Below are 20,945 nucleotides of genomic sequence, written 5' to 3' on the forward strand. Positions count from 1 at the left end.
GAGGAGGGAAGATAACTTGTAGAGAAAACTCTGTGGGCAGCTGGAACTTCTTGCATGAATAGTTTCTGTCTGAAATTCTCTTTTGAGCTGATGGAAATACATCAATGGAATATGTGGAATTAAGTGGACATGGAATAAGGTCAGACTAGCAAGGAGGCTTCAACAGACTAATTTTATCAATCTGTGTGTCATCAGACTCAAACCTCAACTTGCCAAATGGAAGCCATTGTTCCCACTGCAGGGATGCTAGATGGGAAGACGGGCCAGCTTCTCTGGCTCTGTGGTCTGTGATCTGTTACACCAGGGTTCACAGCAGCAGCTGATGCAGCTCTGCTTGGAAAACCACTACTACTCCATTTCTGCTGCTGCTTTCAGAGGGGTGGAGCAGAATGTTGGACCATAACTTCTTGGATTACCTTGCCAAGACCAAGCTGAGCTCCATTAGAGTATAAAAAAGTTGATGTGAAAAACTACCTGTTTCCCAGAAGGGTAAAAACATGAACAGTGTGTAACCCAGGTTCAGTTCTGAGACTGCTGAATTGTGCAGCACAGTATCAGTGACCATTTGAGAATACAGCAAAACCAAAAATATCTTTGTAACAAGAATAAAAGATAATGAAACCAAATTACCTTTTTCACATTTCTTTCCCTGCCAGCCACGCTTGCATTCACAATAGAAATCCCCCTTGAGATCCTCGCATTTGACGGTCCCTTCTTTGTGGCAAGGATTGGGAGAACACTGGTTTGGCAAATCTGATTTACACAAGGAATTAAAAAACCAAAACAAAACAGAACAATACATTGAAGTCACTGGCAACCAGGTGTTTCACTGTCATTAGAAGATGGGAAGCTTAAACAGTATTGGGGAATCACTCAAAAATACTAGCACCTGGCAAAACTATAAGCTGATTCTTAGTGCTCACATGCCAAACAAGCTGTGCCAGGAATTTTACAGAGCACATGCAGTGGAATTCACTTAATTGCAAAAGAGAGTGAGCTACCACCCCCATATCTGAAGGACACATCCTGAAAGAAACAACTCAAAGTAGATTATTTTTCTACTCTCACTAATTTTTGAGAAAAATAGAAAAAGCAGTATCAACTAAAGTGCTCAAGAAAGGATGGGTACTCTTTTCAATCACCTTTGCTAATTAAACTGAGGATCTTACCAGGGCTGATAGATTTCTAGCTAGCAAAAGTTTTTAAATGAAATTTTTGATAGATCTTTTCTATTACATAGAATGAAAATAAAAAAGGAATACCCATATATCAACAGCCAAAGAATAGCAAACCATTAATGCAGTTTACAAAGAGCACAATGTTCATATGGGGATTTTTAAGCCAAGTTCCAGGATTTGGCAATGAGTTTCCTCACTGGAAAGAAGCAGGGGAGTAGTCACCACACTTTGGGAATGACTGAAGGAATAAATCTCAAAGTGTCATGTAGCCACCCACCAACTGTAGTCACCTGTCCAAATTCACCTACCCACTTACCTGCACAACACCCAGGGACAGTGCTTCACAGAGGTGGCTAAAGGAAGGATGAGAGAACACCTTTGTTTCCACAAAAAATGAGTTGGTAGCTAACCCGTAGTAGTAACCTGTTAACACCAGTATTCTAGATCAGTGCTCTTCAAAAACATGAATGTATTAATTGTTTCCATAACTTTAACCACAAGGAACAGTGCAGGAGCTCGTTCTGCAGATTGAAAAGCTCAAGAGCCTTTCTTTTCACATATCTCTTCCCAGCATTTGAAAGTGCCCAGTGTGTACACACTGAGTGAGCAGCAGCAGAAAAGACCTGCACTGGTTTCCATGCACTGGTTCTGCTGAGTCCAGTATGGACTCTTGATATTCTACACATGACAGGGAGGCTTTTAGGAGAGGAACTCTTCGTAGATTAGCAGCCCCATCAGACTTCTCAAACTGCGAAAAGTTAAGACTCCTACAATTGTCAGGATTATTATACTGCTACATGTCTCTTCTCAGCTTCCTCTGTGTGATCCTGAAAGTCACTGTCATGACAAGCTGCTTTGAAAGAACTTGAACACTTCTGTGAGTGCAGGCAGTAGCAGCTCCATTTGATGTCTCATAAAGCACTGAACAGCACTTTTGTTTGCACTGACTGTCTTGGACTTAAATCTCAGGTGATTGAGGTTGGCAGGCACTCCAAGGTCACTTGGGCCACCTCCCTGCTCAGGCAGGGCCACCTACAGCTCAGGACCATGGCCAGAAGGCTTTTGATTATCCCAGGGATGGTGACTCCACAAGCTCCCTGGGCAACCTTTCTCACAATGAAAAAGCATTTCCCCATGCTCAGAGAAAGCCTTCCAGATGTGCACAGCTGGGGCAAAGGCACAGCCACAGAGGCCAGGCCACACAAAACAAAACACAGCTACATGGGCAGTCTTAACATCCACCTGCCAGAACAGCTCCCAGTAAATCCCAGCCCAGCTGACACACGGCTGGAGGAGGAGGAACTGGGGAAGGAGAGGCCAGGTTAAGGTGGCAATGAGCCACAGCAGAGCAAGCCTGTCCTGGATGTTCCTTGTCCTAGACACATCAGAATGTTTACCTTAAACAGAATGGTTTAGGTATACCTAAGACAAGGATTATTTTTTTTTTAGCAGCACCCACCAAGCTTCCTAAAGATGGCAGTGTTTTCAGTCATTTGATAAGCAAATCAAATAAACAGGGTTATGCACAACTTATCTGGCGTATCCACAAGTTTCTGACTCTTCCTCTCAAACTGGATTCTGACATACCTTGCAGATTCACATGGTAGTAACAATGCCCAGCAGGGTAATAACCCATGGTGTAATGGGTATCAACCACATGGGTATCAACCACAGAGATTTCTATCACATCAGCACTGTGCTGATTGTTTGCTCCCTCTTATCACAAGAGTTTAGAACATAAGTCACACTCTTAACACTCTTCTGGTGGCTTCATAGAAGGTGCTCCTGATTGAAACCATTGCAAAAGAAAAAACCTAAGCTTTTGTTTCCATTCATTTACATGACAGATTTTGGCAAAGCTGTTAAAAGTAGTGATGAGCATGACCTTTTCATGTGCTTTGAGCTATGTCTGATAGCACCCATGAAGCTTATAAGTGCAGACTCAGAATAGAACTACCAATTCCATCTTTGAGATCTGTATGGAAACAAGACTTTTCTTATGCCTGCTGACTGTCATTTTCAGTTCATTACTTTGTTCTGTGAACTTAATTTTTGATACCCAAAAAATTGTTCATATTGAAACTCCATAAAATGCTAGGCTGCAGATAATATTACACTCAGTAACTTAATAGTAAAAAGCAGGCACATATGACCTAACAAAAATATCATTGAGTTTTTTGAGGCCAATTCATTTCCCAAAAGTCCTGCAGAACTTTCCAAAGCCTTGCAGAACCAAATGCTTAATCCCTAGATGACCTGCAGGATCTCTTTTAGAAAAAGATCCAGGTATGCAGAGAAAGTATAGGTATCCATGTATAAAGTAAGCATCTATCTGTAAAGCAATTATAAACACTCATTGCAGTCAGTGGAGATAGTACAATAAACAGAGTCTGTGGAGGGACCCAGGTCTCCTCAGAGCAGACACAGTTTGGCTGGGTGAATCCCTCTAGAACCAGAGGAGATTAACTCTCAGCTAACTCTGGTGGGAATACTGCTCATGTAAGCACCCATGATGGAAATATCTATTTACACACTGTATCAACTCTTCTGAATCTAGAGGGGAATCCTAGTAGTAACCTGATCTTAAGAGTTTATGAAATTAGGAATCCTCACATATTCCATCTAACCTGCCTAATCACTGTCATACTTAAAATTTCTGCCTTATTTCCAGTATAAACTTGCGCAGTCAATCACCCTCCAGTCCTCAGGCTGTTCAGTAGCTTTGTACACCGGGTTAAAAGAACATTCCACAGCCTTGTTTTGAGAGGAGAAAGGCTGTTAGGAAACAAAGTTTAGAAGTGTCTTGCAGGCACAAACCCATAGAGCTACAGAGTCTTTTGGCAGCATCTGTGAAAAATTAAGAGACACACTAGAACTGGCCAAGCACGAAGCTTGTCATTCTTCCAAGCGTGTTTCAGGCTCCTTCTCTGTTACTTCTCCTATGAACTGATGATAGCTAGCCAAAACTCAGCCATTTAAATACCTGTTAATATTTTAATGGGGGAAAATATTATCATTTTCTTTCCAAACCACTGCATCTGCAATGGGCAGAAATCTCTAAAAACAATTATTCAGCTTTTATTTTTTTCAGATTTTTTTCATCACTACCCTTTAGACTCTAATTTATGAGACCCTGCTTAGTTGTTTGGAATAAGTGTTCCCAGTCACTATCACCATTTTCAGCAGAAACTCCTGCCTCTTTGCTGTGCCACATGCACAAGTAAATGTAAGCATTCAGCCTCACATCCCACTTTGGATAAGCTGGCATAGTGCAGCCAACACAGGTACCACAGGTCTGAGAATTCCCAGTTCAAAGGACTCAACATCCATAAGTGATACTGCTGCAATATGTGAGGGAAATTCTTCACATACCACTCATTAACCTTGGAATTCAGTCTTTAAAAAGGTTGTTTTAATGCAGTTTATAAATGTAAAAAGTTAACTAAAGGCAACTAGAAAGTATTAGAAGAATTCATTGAATTTTCTTCTCTAGTGTTAGTGAAGGACAAAAAAAAAAACCCTTCACCCTCTACAAAGTTATCAGTTTGGCTTCTAAACTGATTTGAGCTTTTAAAGGTAGCAATATTCAAAGCATAGTCACATGATACATTAAACTGATCTCTTAAAGCAAAGAAGGCTGGCACAAGCCTGGTTTGACTTTAAATTTTTCTTGAGGTTGCTTAATGGGGTAAGCCAAAGCTAGCATTCAAGGGAATAGAAAACAAGGGGCCAACCATTGTGTACCTTATGCCTTATGGCACCTCCTAGTTCTTGTCCCTCTTGCTTCTCATATTATTCAAACTTTGGGAAACTGGTGGGAAAGAAACTTGCATCATAAAATATCAAAGCACTAAAACATGACAGCAAGATGGCATCAGGTTATAAAATGGGAAAGATTTTGTTTAGTGGTATGGAATCTTAAGCCTGGAGAATAGGAAGATCAGTATTGAAATACTACCAAAACCAGAGATGGCTGAGCTAGTCCCACACCTTCAGGTAGAACGAGAGACCATTTAACTACAATATAAAAACCAAAAATGCTTACTATGAACACATGTAAGGAAATCTGGATTTCTCTTATACGGCGACCCATATTTCTGAATACAAGCTGAAAAACAGAAAATGAAATTGTTATTGTTGCAGTGGTGAAGGACAGCTGTTCAAAGCATGTAAAATGATACCTGGCCTGTAAAGATTTAGAAGGTGGATGCAAAATCTATCCAATATTATCATCTCCCAGATGCCTTGAAATTCTGAAGTTCATTGAAATCTTTTAGCTTTGATGTACAACAGTTGAAAGCCATTTGAAGAAGATGATCACTTAACCAGATGCTACTATGATTCTAAAACTATGATAGTAGCTACTCCAATTTGACCATCTAAACTTCTTAAAATATCTAAAAAGCATGTTTTTTTCTCCCACTGTGGCATTTGTAATCTTAAATACATAATTTTTAACACAAATAGAGAACAGTATGGTGCCATGACTATGATACAGTCAATAGAATAAGCCAGTAGTTCAACTGGGCACCTGTTTCTTTTTAAAAGGAGATCACTTAAAAACTAACTTCATTAAAAAGGGAAAAAGGTAGAAAACTACAAATTATTTCATAACACTGCAAGTCACAGATATATATGCACATCAAGATTTTAACATGCAGGAAACACATAAAGTATCTCTGTCTGCAAATGTACACATAAGTAAAAACACACACCCCAAAGCACAATAAGGAACATAAAGTCTATCTTAAAAGTTAGCAATGCATGTTTATTGCAATCAGATTTCCACCCCTTTCCTTAGCAGAGACTTCAGCTGTGACAAGCTCCAGTGTTAGGCACATACCAGCACTCGCACAAAGTGGAAATAAAAGCTGCAACTCACCCAAGTATTTCGGGTAAAAATATTCCTGTAGAAGGGAAAAAAAGCACAGATTTATTGAATCGTATTTGCTTCTATTTTCATGCTATTTAAGAGCTGCTTTAGTGGTCTTGTATGGCAGCTGTTCAACAATTCCAAACACCTAATTTCCTTTTATTCAGAACCAGAAGCAGCACAGTATTAAACATGCATTTTGTCATTTGAAAAGCAAAGAAACATTAGTTTGTCTCAAGGTATTTTTTGATGGCAGCTGATCTGGTCAGTGACTGAGCATGAAGACACCCTCCAAGAGATAAAGCTGCTGCTGATGGCATGAGGTAGGGGAAGGAATTGGAATATGGGATAAAACCCTAGAGGGAAGAGTACAGGATCCTTCAGTCACCCTGTGCCTCCTCGAAGGCATTCTGCTGATGCAGGACATGAACACCACAGGCACTAGGAAAGTACTTTTTGCTCTTGCAAGGAGCACCCTACAACTCAAACAGCACCCATTGCTGTACCACATATCACATCCTGGGTGCTCAAAGAAGGGAGCAATGATGCTTTGCAAGAGGGGGGAAAATTGACATCCATTTCTCTAAAACCACGCTGCAAAAGGCATTGCCATTCCTCTCATGCTACATGGTCACGCATTACTGTTCCCTACTCTGCATCAACAAAGTGCAGCCATACAGTGAGAGCAGCATCACTGTGCTGCTGTGATGTGAATCCAGCCTTGCATGTTAGAATAGTCAGCCTGGTGAGGCCTGGCAAGCCACATGACAGCTTGCACCAACACAGGGAAACAGCAGAAAAATGCAGTTGTGCTGCATGGAAGAATGGGAAATTGGCTGAAGCTGACAATTGTATCACATTCTTAAAAAAATACAAAACTTCATGGCCAGGAAAAAAGCATTTTTTTCCACCTTCATTCTGGTTTTCATAATACATGTCACTAATTCAAGCGCAGTTAAAAATGGTAATTGGGGTATTGAATGAGGAAAAACTTATGCATTGTATCAGTGCTTAATTTTTTTTTAATAAACAACTTCTCAGCTAATTATGAAAGCATATGCACAGTATAATTTTCTTTTATGCAAGAGGAGCAATTTCCATATAACATTATATTCAGTGAGATTGGGACAGTAAATACCCTGCATTCTACAAAATTAAATTGGTCTATACAAGGTGCAAGAGAAGAAACTATTTTATCTTCTCCTCTTATTACAGATGTTTGGATTGGATCTATACAGGCATATATAAACAACAGGGACAGGCACACACCATGGTTCAGTTTGATCTGGACTGTCCAATGCAATCAATTGCACTGCTGTCATTTACCAGAAGAATCAATTGCTTCTGGCAAATATGCTCCAGTTACTGAAATGCACCATGTAAATATTCAGCCTAAATTATGAGAGCATCAGCAAAGAAGTAGAAGCAGCAGCTTACACTAATGTTAATTTTCAGTTCTGATATGAGAGTGATATTCTTGGCATCTTTTGGGGCTGAGCTTTGAAATGATTCTTCAGCTTGAAATGTGTCATCAGAGTGATGAGCTCAGAACCCACTATGGTCCTTGTTCACTCTTTTTCTTTTTGTTTAAGGTTTAGTTTGGAAAAGACAAGTCAAAAAAATACAGCCAAAATAAAAATAAATCTAAGCAATCTAAGTATTCAGATGGGTGTCCATATGTGCTATTACCACAATCTGAACTTCAACTAGCACTTGAGGAGAAAAAGATAGGGGCATGTAACAAAATATTCCAAACATTTCTTTCATTATTTCCCCTTTGTTCCACGTATTTCACAAGAATGTGCAGATTATTTAACCACCAATGGATAATCCAGACTCTGACAAGAACAACTATTTTGGCACTGACAGGACAATAAATAGGTGCTTTCATATTCATGGCTATCAGCCTAATTGCTCCATGTCAGTGGTGGCAAAGGCATTTTCTCCTTGACCTCTGATGAATGAGTTGAGTGCTTGAAAAGTGGTACAGAATTTGGTTTTGTAAACATAACTTCCAAACTCAAACTGACTGTGTATTGATTCAATGCCAGTTGAACAGCAGATAAGTGAAACTCCAAGGCATTGTACCACCACAAGCTTCATTCCACAGAGTATGCAGCCAAGTGATTTAAACAGGAGGCTATTACTAGAAATTTAGCTCTTCTTTCCCTTCCTCATTTGCTTATGTTATACAAAGGCACTTGCTGATCAGTAGCACTTCTCCAGGTTTACAAAAAGACACGTGCTCACAGGCTTTAACATTGCTCATTTTTGTATGATTAGCTTTTCATTTCTTTCTATAATCAATATTTCTTACAGCTGGCTTCTGTAAATACAATGACAATGCATTTACATTCAGAGAAAAGACTGATCAGGAATGAAGGATGAATGATCTTACACCTTGAGAAAAGGAACCTACTTAAACTGCAGTCCCTTTTCAAAAAACACTGATAAGAAGTTTTCTCAGTTAAAAATTCGAGCAGCACCTAACCTGATACAGATACACATTATTTCTCATGTGACACTCAACTCTTCAATGTCTTTTCAGTTTTCTGTGATGTACTAAGGTTTAATGGCTCCCAGATGTCAGAGAAAATGAAAATCCTACACAGGATTAGGTCCCTGTTAAAAGTGTGCAACTCATCTTCTTTCTACTAGAAGTGTTCAATTGTATTTTCAGGATTCTAAAAAAATGCCAAGAGAAATGCTTTGAGGCTTGCTAAGAAACAGTTGGCAAAGATTCTCTGTTACTATTTTGCTGATTTCTCAACAAGCCACTTTCAATTTCAGGCTCAATAAACTTCTCACCATCCAGAAAGTCACACACTGTTCACAGGATCAAAACACAGGAAGTTATTTAACTGTTACCACTAGGGTGGCAAAAATCACCACAGAATTATGTAAGTGTTAAATTTTCAGCTTGGATTCTGACAAAAAAGGTCAGCATTTAAGTGTGGTCAGCCCTTCCCCTTTAGATCTGCTTCCTAATTACTGCTGAAAATAAAAGCAATAGCGATTGGCTTTATAAATAAAAAGCTATAAACACATACATGCTGGACATAAACATCCTCTGGACAGGCTGCTGCACAGACACTGACCTCACCAAGCTCTCTAATCCCTCTGTCCAGTAGTAATGTCCCAGTGCTGGCAGAAGGAAGACAAAGGCTGCAGAAGCTCTGACCTCCACAAGAGACCAAACACCACAAATGCAGCCTCAAAATTCCAACCTCTGTGACTGTTGCCAAGAAAACTTAAATGTATTTCCACCTCTCTTCTTTGTGACCCAGCAAACTTTCTGTCTGGTTTCCACCTTTCAACCAGTATAGCTGGGATGGCAATAGTCAAGGGCCTGGCAGCAGGACACTGGCAGCCTGTGGTGCCCTGGTAACACGAATGGTCCTTTTGTAAATTACATCTTCTTTCTGCTGCCACTACAGGTCAAACTTGTAGTATGAGCTGTAACTCACCCATGAGTTACACATCATGTACCACCCAAAGCACAGATCAGCAGAGATCTCAGGTAAAGAGGAAGAAACAGGAGAGACTGGGAAGTGCCTGAGATGCACATATCTCCACCCTTTTGGTGAGGTGGAAAGCAGGGCACCAGGCCAGCCTCTCCAGGCAGGTCCTGGCTTGCTTATTTCAGCTCAGTTCCAGAGATCTTTCTCTTGCTGCCCAAGAGACAGATCTGTGCTTTAATAGAAAAGATTTAAGCTCTACAGCCCCCACTCATCTCACACAAATATATGTACATGCTGGAAGCAAGTCTTCTGATGCATTAAATGCAATTATTTGCTTCCACAACAGTGTTGCAAGATTTGAGAGTGCATGCTTTTATTTCGAGGCAGAGTGACACCAAGCATGGGCATAAGAATTCTGTTCATGGGGCTAAGGTGTTCCTCTCCCACCTGCAGCTGGAGCTTACTATTACCCTGATAAAACAGCTACTACAACACTTAGTCTGGATACCTAAGAGAGCATCATTTTAAAAGTGACCTCAAAAAAACTAACCCAAGCAAACAACCCCCCCAAAACTCCAGGTTGTTCATTTTTATATTTGGCTTTTTTCCTTCCAAATGATAAGAACAATTTCACTGGGGCCACCCCCACAATGTCTCTCATTGAAACAACTGAGGAGAACAGCAACATGAAGGTAAGAATTCACAGCTGTGGAGTGGAAGGGGCAGAACACCTATGTCAGCCTCCCTGCCAAAGGAAACCTGCACTGGGACTGGGGTCACCATCTATTTTCAACTCTATGGCCAAAGTCCACAGTGGTAAAATCCAGAAGTTACTGTAATTATACAGGGTATGCATCAGTCCTTCTTAGAGAAGATGGAAAAACACCAAATCAGAACAGGCGTTAACATGAGTCACTGTACAAAAATAGCCCTTCTGAAAACATAACAATGACCCTGTCAACACCAGGAAAATGTTCTCACTGGTGCTTTACTTTAAAGTAATTGGTAACACTGGAGACCTCAGAAAAAAGGGCCTGCTTACTGCTTCTGTTTATTTTGCTTGAGTAGCAGGTCAGGTAAGACTGTAAGGCACAGAATCTTATGAAAATCATGTTTGAGCTCTAGAGGCCACAAATAAAAGGTGTAGTTTATAGGAAGGCTGCCCATGTTTCTGGACATCTGGCTCCTGGTGGCCCTGCTTGGACAAGGAGGATGGACCACAGGGCCTCCAGAGGTGCCTGCCAACCTCAACCAGTCCGTGATTCTGTGACTGCAGTGCCACTAACACTGGAGCATTTCACCGACTTGTGTTAGCAACAGTGATTTCTAAAAAGCACTTTCTTAGTTACCTAGTTACACATCTAAGAGAGTAGCAACAACTCCCACATTATGCCCTTTCCTCATTTCCATATAATGACTCTCCCTTTTCCTCTTTCCTTCAGGACTGAATGTTTGTCTTGGGCATAGCCAGACCTCATTTATAAATATTCTTCATGTTTCCACACTATGGGCTTGCATTATCCTTGAAGAAATCACTGCTACCAACCATAACTGGCCATAACTCAGTGTTTGCTAGTTTTCAACTGTTACAACTGAGAATGCAAATCTCAGCAATGCTTGAGAACTCTCCTCCTTTTTCTAAAACTCAGCCGCAGACTTTAGGTGCACAGCAAATCTCACCCCGGATGATATGGGCCCTCCTCCTGTATCAGGACATGAAGCAGTTCTGCAATTCAGAATTTTAAGTACATAGAATCAGTAGTTTCAGAATTTATGCTCAAATGAATGCCATGCTACCTGCACAAGCTTTCCTTCTCATCATGAGGGACCACCACTCAGCCAGGGTAATGTGTTTCCTATTGTGCTTTGTGGCAATCTGTGTTCTCCAGATGAAGAGCAGAGAATTTCTCTCCACAATTTGGCAAGTAAGGAGTTAGAGAAGCAAGTAGGTCACATTACAATCCAAAAGTAGCCTCCAAGTCTCATCTCCTACCACCCAAGTTACAGTTGCTGAGGGTGGCTTTTAGATTGTTTTGTCCATTTGTCAAGCATCCCTTTCACACTCTCCAGCTACTCAGGTGCACAAAGCTGGGACTGCCACTTCTACCAAGTTGTTGAACTTCCCAAATTAGAAGCATTCAAGACTATTCTCTCCAGCATGACATCTTCCATAGACACTAGGTACCTCTGCAGAATCCTCAAGTCTGAAATAAAACCCATCTATTGTCATAACTTCCTTTGCTCTGTTCTGGACAGCAAGACTGTTTCCCAATTGCTTACTGAGGTGTCACTTCAGCAAAAAACTGTTTCTCTGCAATGAGGAAATACCAACCAATGATTGGAATCCATAATTTAAGGGGAGAAAAAAATTACTGGAAGGAAAGAAAAGACAAAAAAATGTTCACGTATATCACAGATACTTCACTATTTTGTGAAGATGCAAGGGGCATGGAGATGTGATTTCTATACATAGGTGGCCTGAGGCAGGGTTTGACTAGACAGTAAACAGTGTGAAATGGATATAACTGGTGCCAAATACTTCAACAAAAATAATTTGTAGTGTGATTCCAATTGGTTGCACGTGCTTTTAAGTTATTCTGACAGAAATCTGATCACAAATGCCTTGAGATTTCTTCCACTGCTTCAGAACTGAAAGGCTACTTTCCCTCCAGCTGCAATAATGTGCAAGATCTCAATTTGATGACAAATGTCATCTCACTCAATGTTGCTTGTTTGAATCTTTACTTTTGCAAGAGTTACAGTATTTGTATGTGGTAAACTAACATTTGCTCAGACAGTTTAGTCAAATTAAGGAAAACAAAACATGTAACATAAGTAAAAGGCTGGCTCTCCAGCACCATCTATATTTACTCTATAATTATTTTAGCCATATTTAAAACAGAACATGTCATATATTCTATCAAACGTGATTTAAATATCTATGATCTCTCATGGGCTCTGTGACATTTTATCCACTCTAGATTTCCCCCTCTTTATAATGTAATCACACTGTTTCTTTGGATCTTGCTTAATCTGCAGAGGTTGCAACTCACACTAACAGCACACAATCACATTAAGGCATTTAAGGATTCAGACTCAGAGGGCACAGGCAAGTAAGGAATAGGGAAGTGACATCTTAGATGATACCAGGCCCTTGTGACAGAATCTGATCTCATACTTCCCTGTTCATTATTTTCATAATTAAGTAACTTTTACTTTTCTGTTCATGTCCTAAATATTTTCTGGAATTGAACTACAACTCCCTGTTCCAGGAATCAGCCAAATAGGATTGCTTTCCAGGAACATGTTATTCTGTGCAGTGCAAGCATGACCAGTTCTCCTTTTATCTCTTTATTTATGTACCCCTCTGTCCTGGCAACTGTGTAGAATGAAGACAACACCAACACTTGTTCCCCTCTCTGGGTATCCTCCTTACTTCCCAACTTTGCTCTTCTAGTTCCCACTGCTGATGCTCAAAGGAACAGGGAGAAAACACAAACCCATCAATAAGTAAATTTCACACACATGTGGGCAGCCTATAGAACAGCAGTCATAACAAAACTGTGATTAAAGCAAAGATACAGAAGAGAGGTCTGCTGAAAAACTTCAATCAGATTCTCCAAGGCTTGGTTGTTCATTCATTGCTTTGACAGGTCGAGCTGTGACAACCATTTCTGTTTCTCTTGCAGCACCTGGCCTTCCTTCCCATCCTAACTCAGGCTGTCCTTTCCACTCTGCCAGTCCCCACTGGACTGGGGAACCAATCCAGCTGCAAAATTACTCTCTGCAGACTACTTTTCTTTAGGTTAAGTTCCTTTAATTGGTCCACGCAGTCCCCCAAATTGCTGTGCAAGAAGGGTGAAAAAACCAGGCAAAGGAGTTGCTTATCTCTACTAGAGCAGCTGAATCCCCAGTGTGGAACCAAAGCTTGAAAAGCAATGTGAGGGGAGAAGTAAACCTTGTTGCTCTGCCTCTTCTCAGTTTCTTCTAAATCTGTGGTCATGCTTCCATCCTTGTTCTTCATACTTAGTGGAAAGTGACTGCTTGTAATTCATTAAGCTCACTCAGAGTATGAAGCACACATGAATCACAGCTGCCACTTTATACACATTCAATGTTTCTCTTACCTAATTCTTAAGCAGCTGCACTAAAAAAATTACATTAATTCCCAGTAGGCTGCTCATTTTCTTTTTAATTTAAAAAACAAAATGAAATGAGTTCATGGCCACAAAACTGTTTTCTTGATTTTTAATTGACTTTTTTCTCTCCTTATGTACTTATTACTACTTATTGTACTGCTCTAGAAAGCTGATTTACCCTAACTTCATCTACTTTTTCCATTATCATCCATCTTGAAACGAGTATAAACCCCGCCCCCCCCCCACCCCCTTCAATTTGTCAGTCTTAGCATCGTATTCCACCCTATCTCCAAACAGCCCCTCAGCACAATATTAGTCCCTTTTGTCTTCTCTTGCTCCTTCCCTCCTGCTGCACAGGACATTTAGCATGCACTATGTCTGTGATGTGGTGTGTCAGTATTTCCAGGTCTATTCTGAATTTTTGAGCTGCTCTCCCATGAGTGGAAACTGATACAGATACAGGCAGGTATGAGTCCAGTAGAGTTGATGGAGTTGTGTCTGCTTCCACCAATGGCAAACTTTGCTCACCCTTCTCAAAACCTTTTGATAAAGCAGCATTTAGCCAAAAAAATGCCTGACCTGCCTCCTAAGGCAAGCAGGAGTATTTTTGTCACCCTCCTGCTACTGAGCACCACCACTGCCAACAAATACTGTGTCTGTACTCCAAAGTAGATGGGTGCATCCAGGCCCACAGTCCCAATCCTTCTGCCTTGCAGATCAGTTAGACCCACTGGATTTTGGTACAAAGCTCCCTTGTCTTTTATACCAAACTACAGGGAGAAGGAAAGAAAGGGCAGGGAGTGCACCTGGTGGACACACAGATCTCATCCCAGCAGGCTGGGATGCCACTGTGGCATACACCTGGGCACTCAGATTTTTACTTCCTTTTTCTCTCCTTCAACCCATTCCTGGACAAAAGTCTATGTATCCCTGTATTTTCTTTCTCAAAGGCTAATAAGCAGGTATCACTGTGCCTGGAAATCTATTCTTACATGTACTGAGTCCAAGCAGGTTAAAACATCAACACAGAGTTTTCCAATAACTCCTTCTCTCTCTCTGCACCAACAAAAAGAGATAAAGAAATTTATACAGCTACAAATCTAGCCCTCTCTCCATGCTCTGCCAAAATGTCAAAACAAATCAGTATATCGAGAAGAACTGTCACAGCAAATAAAACCTGATTTTTGCCTGGTTATTAAAGGAATATTCTATACTGGGATGATGACATCTGTATCTAAAGATGATATCAGTATTTTCCATGTCTAGACTACACAACATTCACTAAATTACTCAAAGAAATCTTACACTGCTTTACTCTCCCAGTTACTCCTCTCCTCCCTCTACATGCCTTCATACTTTACTGATTAATATTTACAAGCATGTGTCTACCCTGTTATTCTTAGAAATAACATCTAAACATTGCCTGACAAGCATGCCTCCTAAAAGATCAGAATGAAGTCTGGATGACCCTAGTCCATGGATGAAGCTCATCTGTGTGATCAAGACCATGTCATGTTATGGAACACATAAAAAATAAAACCAGTGAGCCATCAAGAAGAAAACCAACCAAACTGACCCTTACCACACCCTATAAATTGCTTCATCTTCATTTCAGCTTCTCAATAAACCCAGCCTAGCAGAAAGAATGCTGACATTGCTGGATGTTTTGTTAGGATCAGTAATTTTCAAGACAAGATTGCTAAAAGCCCCCAGAAACTTGGTGTGGTGTCACTGCTGCCCTTGCTGTGAGTGGGACAGTGGAGGAGATTCCTCTTCAGCTCCAAGTTATGCTGTGATTCTCTGCCAGTGTTTTGTGTATCTGACAAGCCGTAGATTTTAAAAACATTTTGGATGCAAGTCCTTCAAAATGTGGAATTTTCACGTGTCTGCCTATGAATCAGATGTGCATTCTGCACGCACATGGAATCCAGCTGGCTTTCCACAGTGCTCTACCGAGGGCCAAATCCATAAACAGTAAACACAGGTGGCCAGGCTGACCTACATCAGCGTTCCTGGTGTGCCTAGCATCTTCCAGTGCATTCAGCATAGCAATTTCTAAGGTGAGCTGCAGGAAGAGCAGTAATTCTTCAGCAGTAACAACAGCAAGCAAGATGTGCAGGGACAGATGCTGTACTGTGGTACCAAAGGATAAGAGGCTGCATTCAAACATCTTCCCTATGCTGAGCCTTTCAAAACAGAGAAACTCCTTGCACAAGGACACTTTTTTCTTCAGTGAAATACAATGTTTCTAAGAAGATCAGGATCTACACTCCCTTCTGCCCTTTGTTTTACATGCTTGGATGACCAGATTTTTAGAACGAGTCAACCAAATTCCAGAGCAGTTTATCAGTCACTTAACAAGCTGTAATACCTTGACTGCATACCAAGGTCAAATATTTCTGCAGTGCTGCTTTTATAAGGCCTTGTCAACATCTTAAATAAGATAGCATTCTTATCTCTGTATCCAAGATATTTTGCAACTTTATCCCATCTATCACACCTAGCATGTATTTTGAATAGATCACATTTAGAAACAGTCTGCATACCTCCCATCAAGAGGTTTTCTGTCCTTCTTTTTTTTTACCTCTATATTATCTTTTAATTTTTCTGTTTGGCACCTCTAGCATAAATGAAATTACAAAACAGGAACCAGCCCAGAATTCTGCAGTAATGTTTAAGGATGCTATAATCAGCTTCATGAAAAAGGTAGGCTGCAAGACTCATTAACCCAGGCTACTTGCTTTTACCATGTATAGTCATACAAGTGGCACAGACTGAGTTTTGTTCTGCCTCTTAAAAAAAAAAACAAACAACAATCTAAAAATGTTTCAATTGATCTTCCTTCCTCTAGTCTGAGCAAGCTGATATTTATATTTTCCGTAACATAAAAGACAAAAGCTGCACTGCCCTGCACATGAATGGCCCTTGGGCCCCGCCTGATACACTATTCTTAGCAGCTGATGTAAGTAATCTCACACATGGCAAAATCCACATTCAGGTTTCAGAGAATGTGCATCTTCTGCTGGCTGCCTGCAGATGTTGTTATGGGAAGCTGATCACTGAAACAATGGAAGGCCCAGAAGAAGGGTGCTCTGGTATAGGTATGTGATATTCCATTTCATTTACTGCTCTGTCAAGGAAATTGGTATCTTTCTGTAAAATTCTTGGCTAGATGTTACAATTGGCTGCATAAAGATATGGAAAGCATGGGAAGCATCACATGAGCTGTTACAACCTTGCTTTGTCCTCTCAGCTTCTGGAATTGTTTTATTGAATCAGTTAATGCAATTTCCTATCACATCTTTAGGTCACAGGTCTTAAAATTAAGCCTTCAAATTCTCCTCACACAACCAAAGGACAGTCAAGAATAGCAAGGTTGGTAAGGAAGACTCATACATTTCATTAGCATCTAATAGAGGGGAAAGGGAGGAGGGACAACACTTTTGGTCTGACATCACAAGCCTTTCTTGAGGCTGAACTGAGAAGCATCAAGATTGATCAACTAACCTGAAACTAACTTTCAGTTGTCAAGGCTGCAAGACCATTGCTCCTGTGGGACAGTAAACAGCCAAATGCCCACACAGATTCTCATCTGGTGATTTAAAGCATAAAACCTGGGAGATGCAACAGGACAGATTGCACTGCTGTGTTTGTCATGGCTTGCCTCCATTGCCTCACAGAGCTCAGCACAGGGCAAAAAGTACTGTCGCTGCTTCTTCCTGCTACAACCTAAATAGTTAATCCATGGTTCAGCAGGCACATGCAGAAATTTCATCCTCCCTAAACTACAAGGAATCTTCATCTGTCAACAGCAATCTCTTCATTTCCCTGGTCAATAGAAGCTCACTCTACCAGCATGGATCAGCTGCAGCCTGGCAATATGCTGAAGCATAACTGCAGTAACTGTAATTCTTCAAAAAGCTTGGTGCTGTTCACAACAGGTTTTGGCTTTCCTCAGTCAGGTCTGTCTCAACTAGCTTCCTTCTTCTGTCAGTCCCTGGGACTGGATGTACAACACAGCATCAGTGAAATGACAGCACAACAGCTCCCTACTGTTTAAAATACACTTCCATTGTGAATTAATAGTCTGTCCATGAAATCCACAGTTACTGCTGAAAGAGTAGTCACCTATGCACTACAAAACAGTGAAGTCTTCCAGTGCAGAGCAGCAACAGCCCACATACATAACCTCTGCCACCATGCATTGGAGAGCTGCTACTGAACAGCAGCTGCTGCTCTCACATCACATACTGATTGCAAAAGGGAGAGGAAGGGCCATAAATCCCCCTGATATATTACAGCACACTTGCTTCTCAATCAAATTGAAGCAAAGTAATGCAAGGATTAGGACTTACTGCACTTAACAAGCAACTTCACAGCTCTTGGGAGACTTGTGTCTCAGAAAAGGTAGGATCTTATGTCACTGCAGATCTAAGTGTCTTGGTGTAGAAGGACATTTTAGGGGACACAGACACTAGTAGCCCATCTAGCCTTTCTTCAGGTTTTCAGAACAGAGTGCAACCTAGCAGCAATAGCAAAGGAAACGCACGAAAAAATCAAAATCACTTGCAATAACAGAAAGCCAGCATTGTCCTACAAAACACACTGAAAGTATGACGGTATCTTAAAGAATTTATATTATATGTGAAAAGATTTTAAACCAAAATGATTTCACTGTTGTCATTTCAGTAGGAGAACTGTGTATTCTTTACAATTTCCAAAATCAGTACCAAACACTGTTATAAACTCCTGACATATTTGTACACTATCCTACCCTTAAACTAATCTATCAATACATCCCCTTTGGCTACCTTATTGGCCAGCAGCCAGTTAGTAAAAATAGTGACCTTAGATCACCTTTGTTCCAGAAGGCTACAAAATCACACTCATCATAGTTTTCCCTGTACTCACTGCTATGTGATGAATATTTATATTGAGTTTAAAGTTATATTACTCAACACAAATATGGTAGTTGTGCCAGCCACTCTCACACCATTACAGTTGTCCACATTCTGAAGCTGCTCAGTTTCTGCAGAACAGAAGCAAACACTACTACATGCAGATGTGACTACACGTACACGTAAAATGTGTAACATTAAACACCACCTGGGCAAGTGTTCCACATTAATCTTGAAAATAAAGACAGTCAAAACCACATCACTTTGCTTTTGCTGTGCTTACTACTGTCTTGTGACAGCAAGCTACTGCACTGTCTATCCAGTGCTGAGGCTGCCAACGAAGCACACATGTCAAGACTTGCCTTACTGAAGCATAAAACATCTCCTCTGCTAAATCCCTCCCCTGCCTGTCTTTGTGCCTCTGTGTACACACACACGTGCTCACTCTCTCTCTCTCCCTGCCTCTGTCCTATCTTCTCCCTAGAGCATCATGCCATTAACAGGAACATGCTGTGCAGAACTGAGCTTCAGTTTGAACACCAAGAAAATCCGCTTCCCACTGCTAAATCAATGCCAGATAGTCCTTGCAATGAGAACAGCCTATCCAAAACAGTGTTGAGAGGAAGTGTAAAGTGGCTGGAGGAGTAAGCCAAGCTTATAAAGCATCTGCATGCTGCCCAAAGTGAGAAGACTGAAGTGAAAGTCAACCTTGATAAGACTGGAAAAGACAGCTCCACGTATGGTGTGCAGTCTGTAACTGTGTGAATCCAGTGCCAGAAGTGCAGCAGCAGCAGCACGTTCCCATATGTGTGCCCTCCTGCTGTTGCAGTGACAGGTCCTGAACTTACTGATTCTAAAATGCTGACCAAGCTGAATTCTAAAATGCTAATTCTAAAAAGCTGAATTCTAAAATGCTGACCAAGATTCAGAGTGGTTAGGACATTTGTCTGAGAAGCCTCAGTTGTGACATATGCTGCAACACTAAGGGCACTTTAAATTCAGCTGGGATGGGAAGCTGGAGGGAAGAGCAGGGTATCCAGACAGAGAAGCTCTATCATTATGCTGCACTGGTCTTGCTTCGTGGATTTGGACCATGGGTGAACAGGACCCTTCCACCCTCCAGTGGCACTCCTGCCAGCCGGTGCCAGGCTGGGCTGCTCACTCAGAGCACGCTCACAGACACGCTGCTGACCGGACAGCCCTGGCACTGCCCTTGGGCAGGCTGAGCACAGTGTGCCTTCCAGTCATTCCCCTCATGGCCCGGGGTCCTCCTCCTCCCGATGCCTTTCCCAGCTGTGCCGGTAGCTGGCATCCAGCCGCGGGCAGAGGGTGGGCGGGAGCGCAGAGCCGGACAACCCCCCAAATCTCCGTGTCCTTACCGTCTCTGGGTCATTCTCAAACACCTCCCGGGCCTCCTCCTTGCTGCAGTGCTCCTCCACGCACTCCCTCTCCAGGTGTCCTTGCTTGGTCTCCTCGAAGATCTGGTACGCTCGCCGCTGCCTCTGCCGCAGGAACTGGGCGGCTTCCGGGGCGCGCAGCAGCACGGCTGGGCAGCCGAGCCGGCACGGCGGGGAGGCCGGGAGCAGGGCGAGGAGCAGGAGAGGAGCAGGAGCAAGGACAGGCAGCGGTGAACAGCTGAGCCCGCCTGATCGCCCCGGACCCCCCGACCCCCGCCCCGCACACCAGACCGCCCCTCCGGGGGCACCGAGCGCTCTCCCTGCTCGGGGCGCCGCCCGTGGGTGGCCGCGGCCTCAGCGCGGCCCCTCGCCGCATCCCCTGACCCCGCCGCCGCCCTCACCGCAGCCGCGCATCCCCCGCAGCCCACCGCGCCCGGCAGCGCAGCCCGCACCCGCACACACGCAGGGCGGCGGGGGATGCTCGGCGGCGTGTGCGGGAGGCACGAACCCCCCCCGCGGTACTCACTCTGCGAGGAGTCCGCCGCCAGCAGGACGAGCAGCAGGGCGGCCCCGAGGGGCGCCGCGGGATGCGGCATCGCGATGCGGCGGCGGCCGGGGCCGGGGCCGGGGCCGGGGCGGGCGCAGGCGGAGAGAGCGGCGGGAGCGGGAGCGGCGCGGGCGGCGGGCGCGCTGCTACTGCGGGAGCGCGGCGCGGAGCCCGGCGGGGGAGCCGCGGAGCCGCTCGCCCGCCCTGCCCAATCCTCACCAGGCACTGCCGAGCCGCTGCTCACGGACACACCTCGCTGGCGGCGGAGCGGCCGCCCGGCCCGGCCCCGCGTACCTGCCCGGAGCGGCCGCGCCGAGCGGCGGGGGCGGTCACGGGCAGCCGGGCCGAGGGGCGGCCGGCAGGACGCGGGGAGCGGGCGGGGAGACTGCGCCCTCACCTCCAGGCACACCTCTTTAATAGCTCCGGGGCTCATCACTAGCAAGGGAGAAGCT

At 43.0% G+C, this 20,945-nt stretch overlaps 1 protein-coding gene across 1 annotated transcript in view; it reads right to left on the bottom strand.

Moving 5' to 3' along the window:
* Positions 1 to 20,941, bottom strand: part of GAS6 (growth arrest specific 6) — a 40,259-nt gene extending 19,318 nt beyond the window's left edge. The window contains exons 1-5 of the mRNA XM_077173356.1: positions 20,473 to 20,941; positions 19,929 to 20,095; positions 6,061 to 6,085; positions 5,224 to 5,286; positions 631 to 753 (exon numbers count right to left, since the gene is read on the bottom strand). Coding sequence (XP_077029471.1) covers positions 631 to 753; positions 5,224 to 5,286; positions 6,061 to 6,085; positions 19,929 to 20,095; positions 20,473 to 20,926 — 832 coding nt within the window. The 5' untranslated portion in view covers positions 20,927 to 20,941. The remainder of the gene's footprint in view (positions 1 to 630; positions 754 to 5,223; positions 5,287 to 6,060; positions 6,086 to 19,928; positions 20,096 to 20,472) is intronic.
* Positions 20,942 to 20,945: the final 4 nt, after the last annotated feature.

This window comes from Agelaius phoeniceus, chromosome 2, assembly GCF_051311805.1.
Source record: "Agelaius phoeniceus isolate bAgePho1 chromosome 2, bAgePho1.hap1, whole genome shotgun sequence".
In the NCBI taxonomy this organism is placed as follows: domain Eukaryota; kingdom Metazoa; phylum Chordata; class Aves; order Passeriformes; family Icteridae; genus Agelaius; species Agelaius phoeniceus.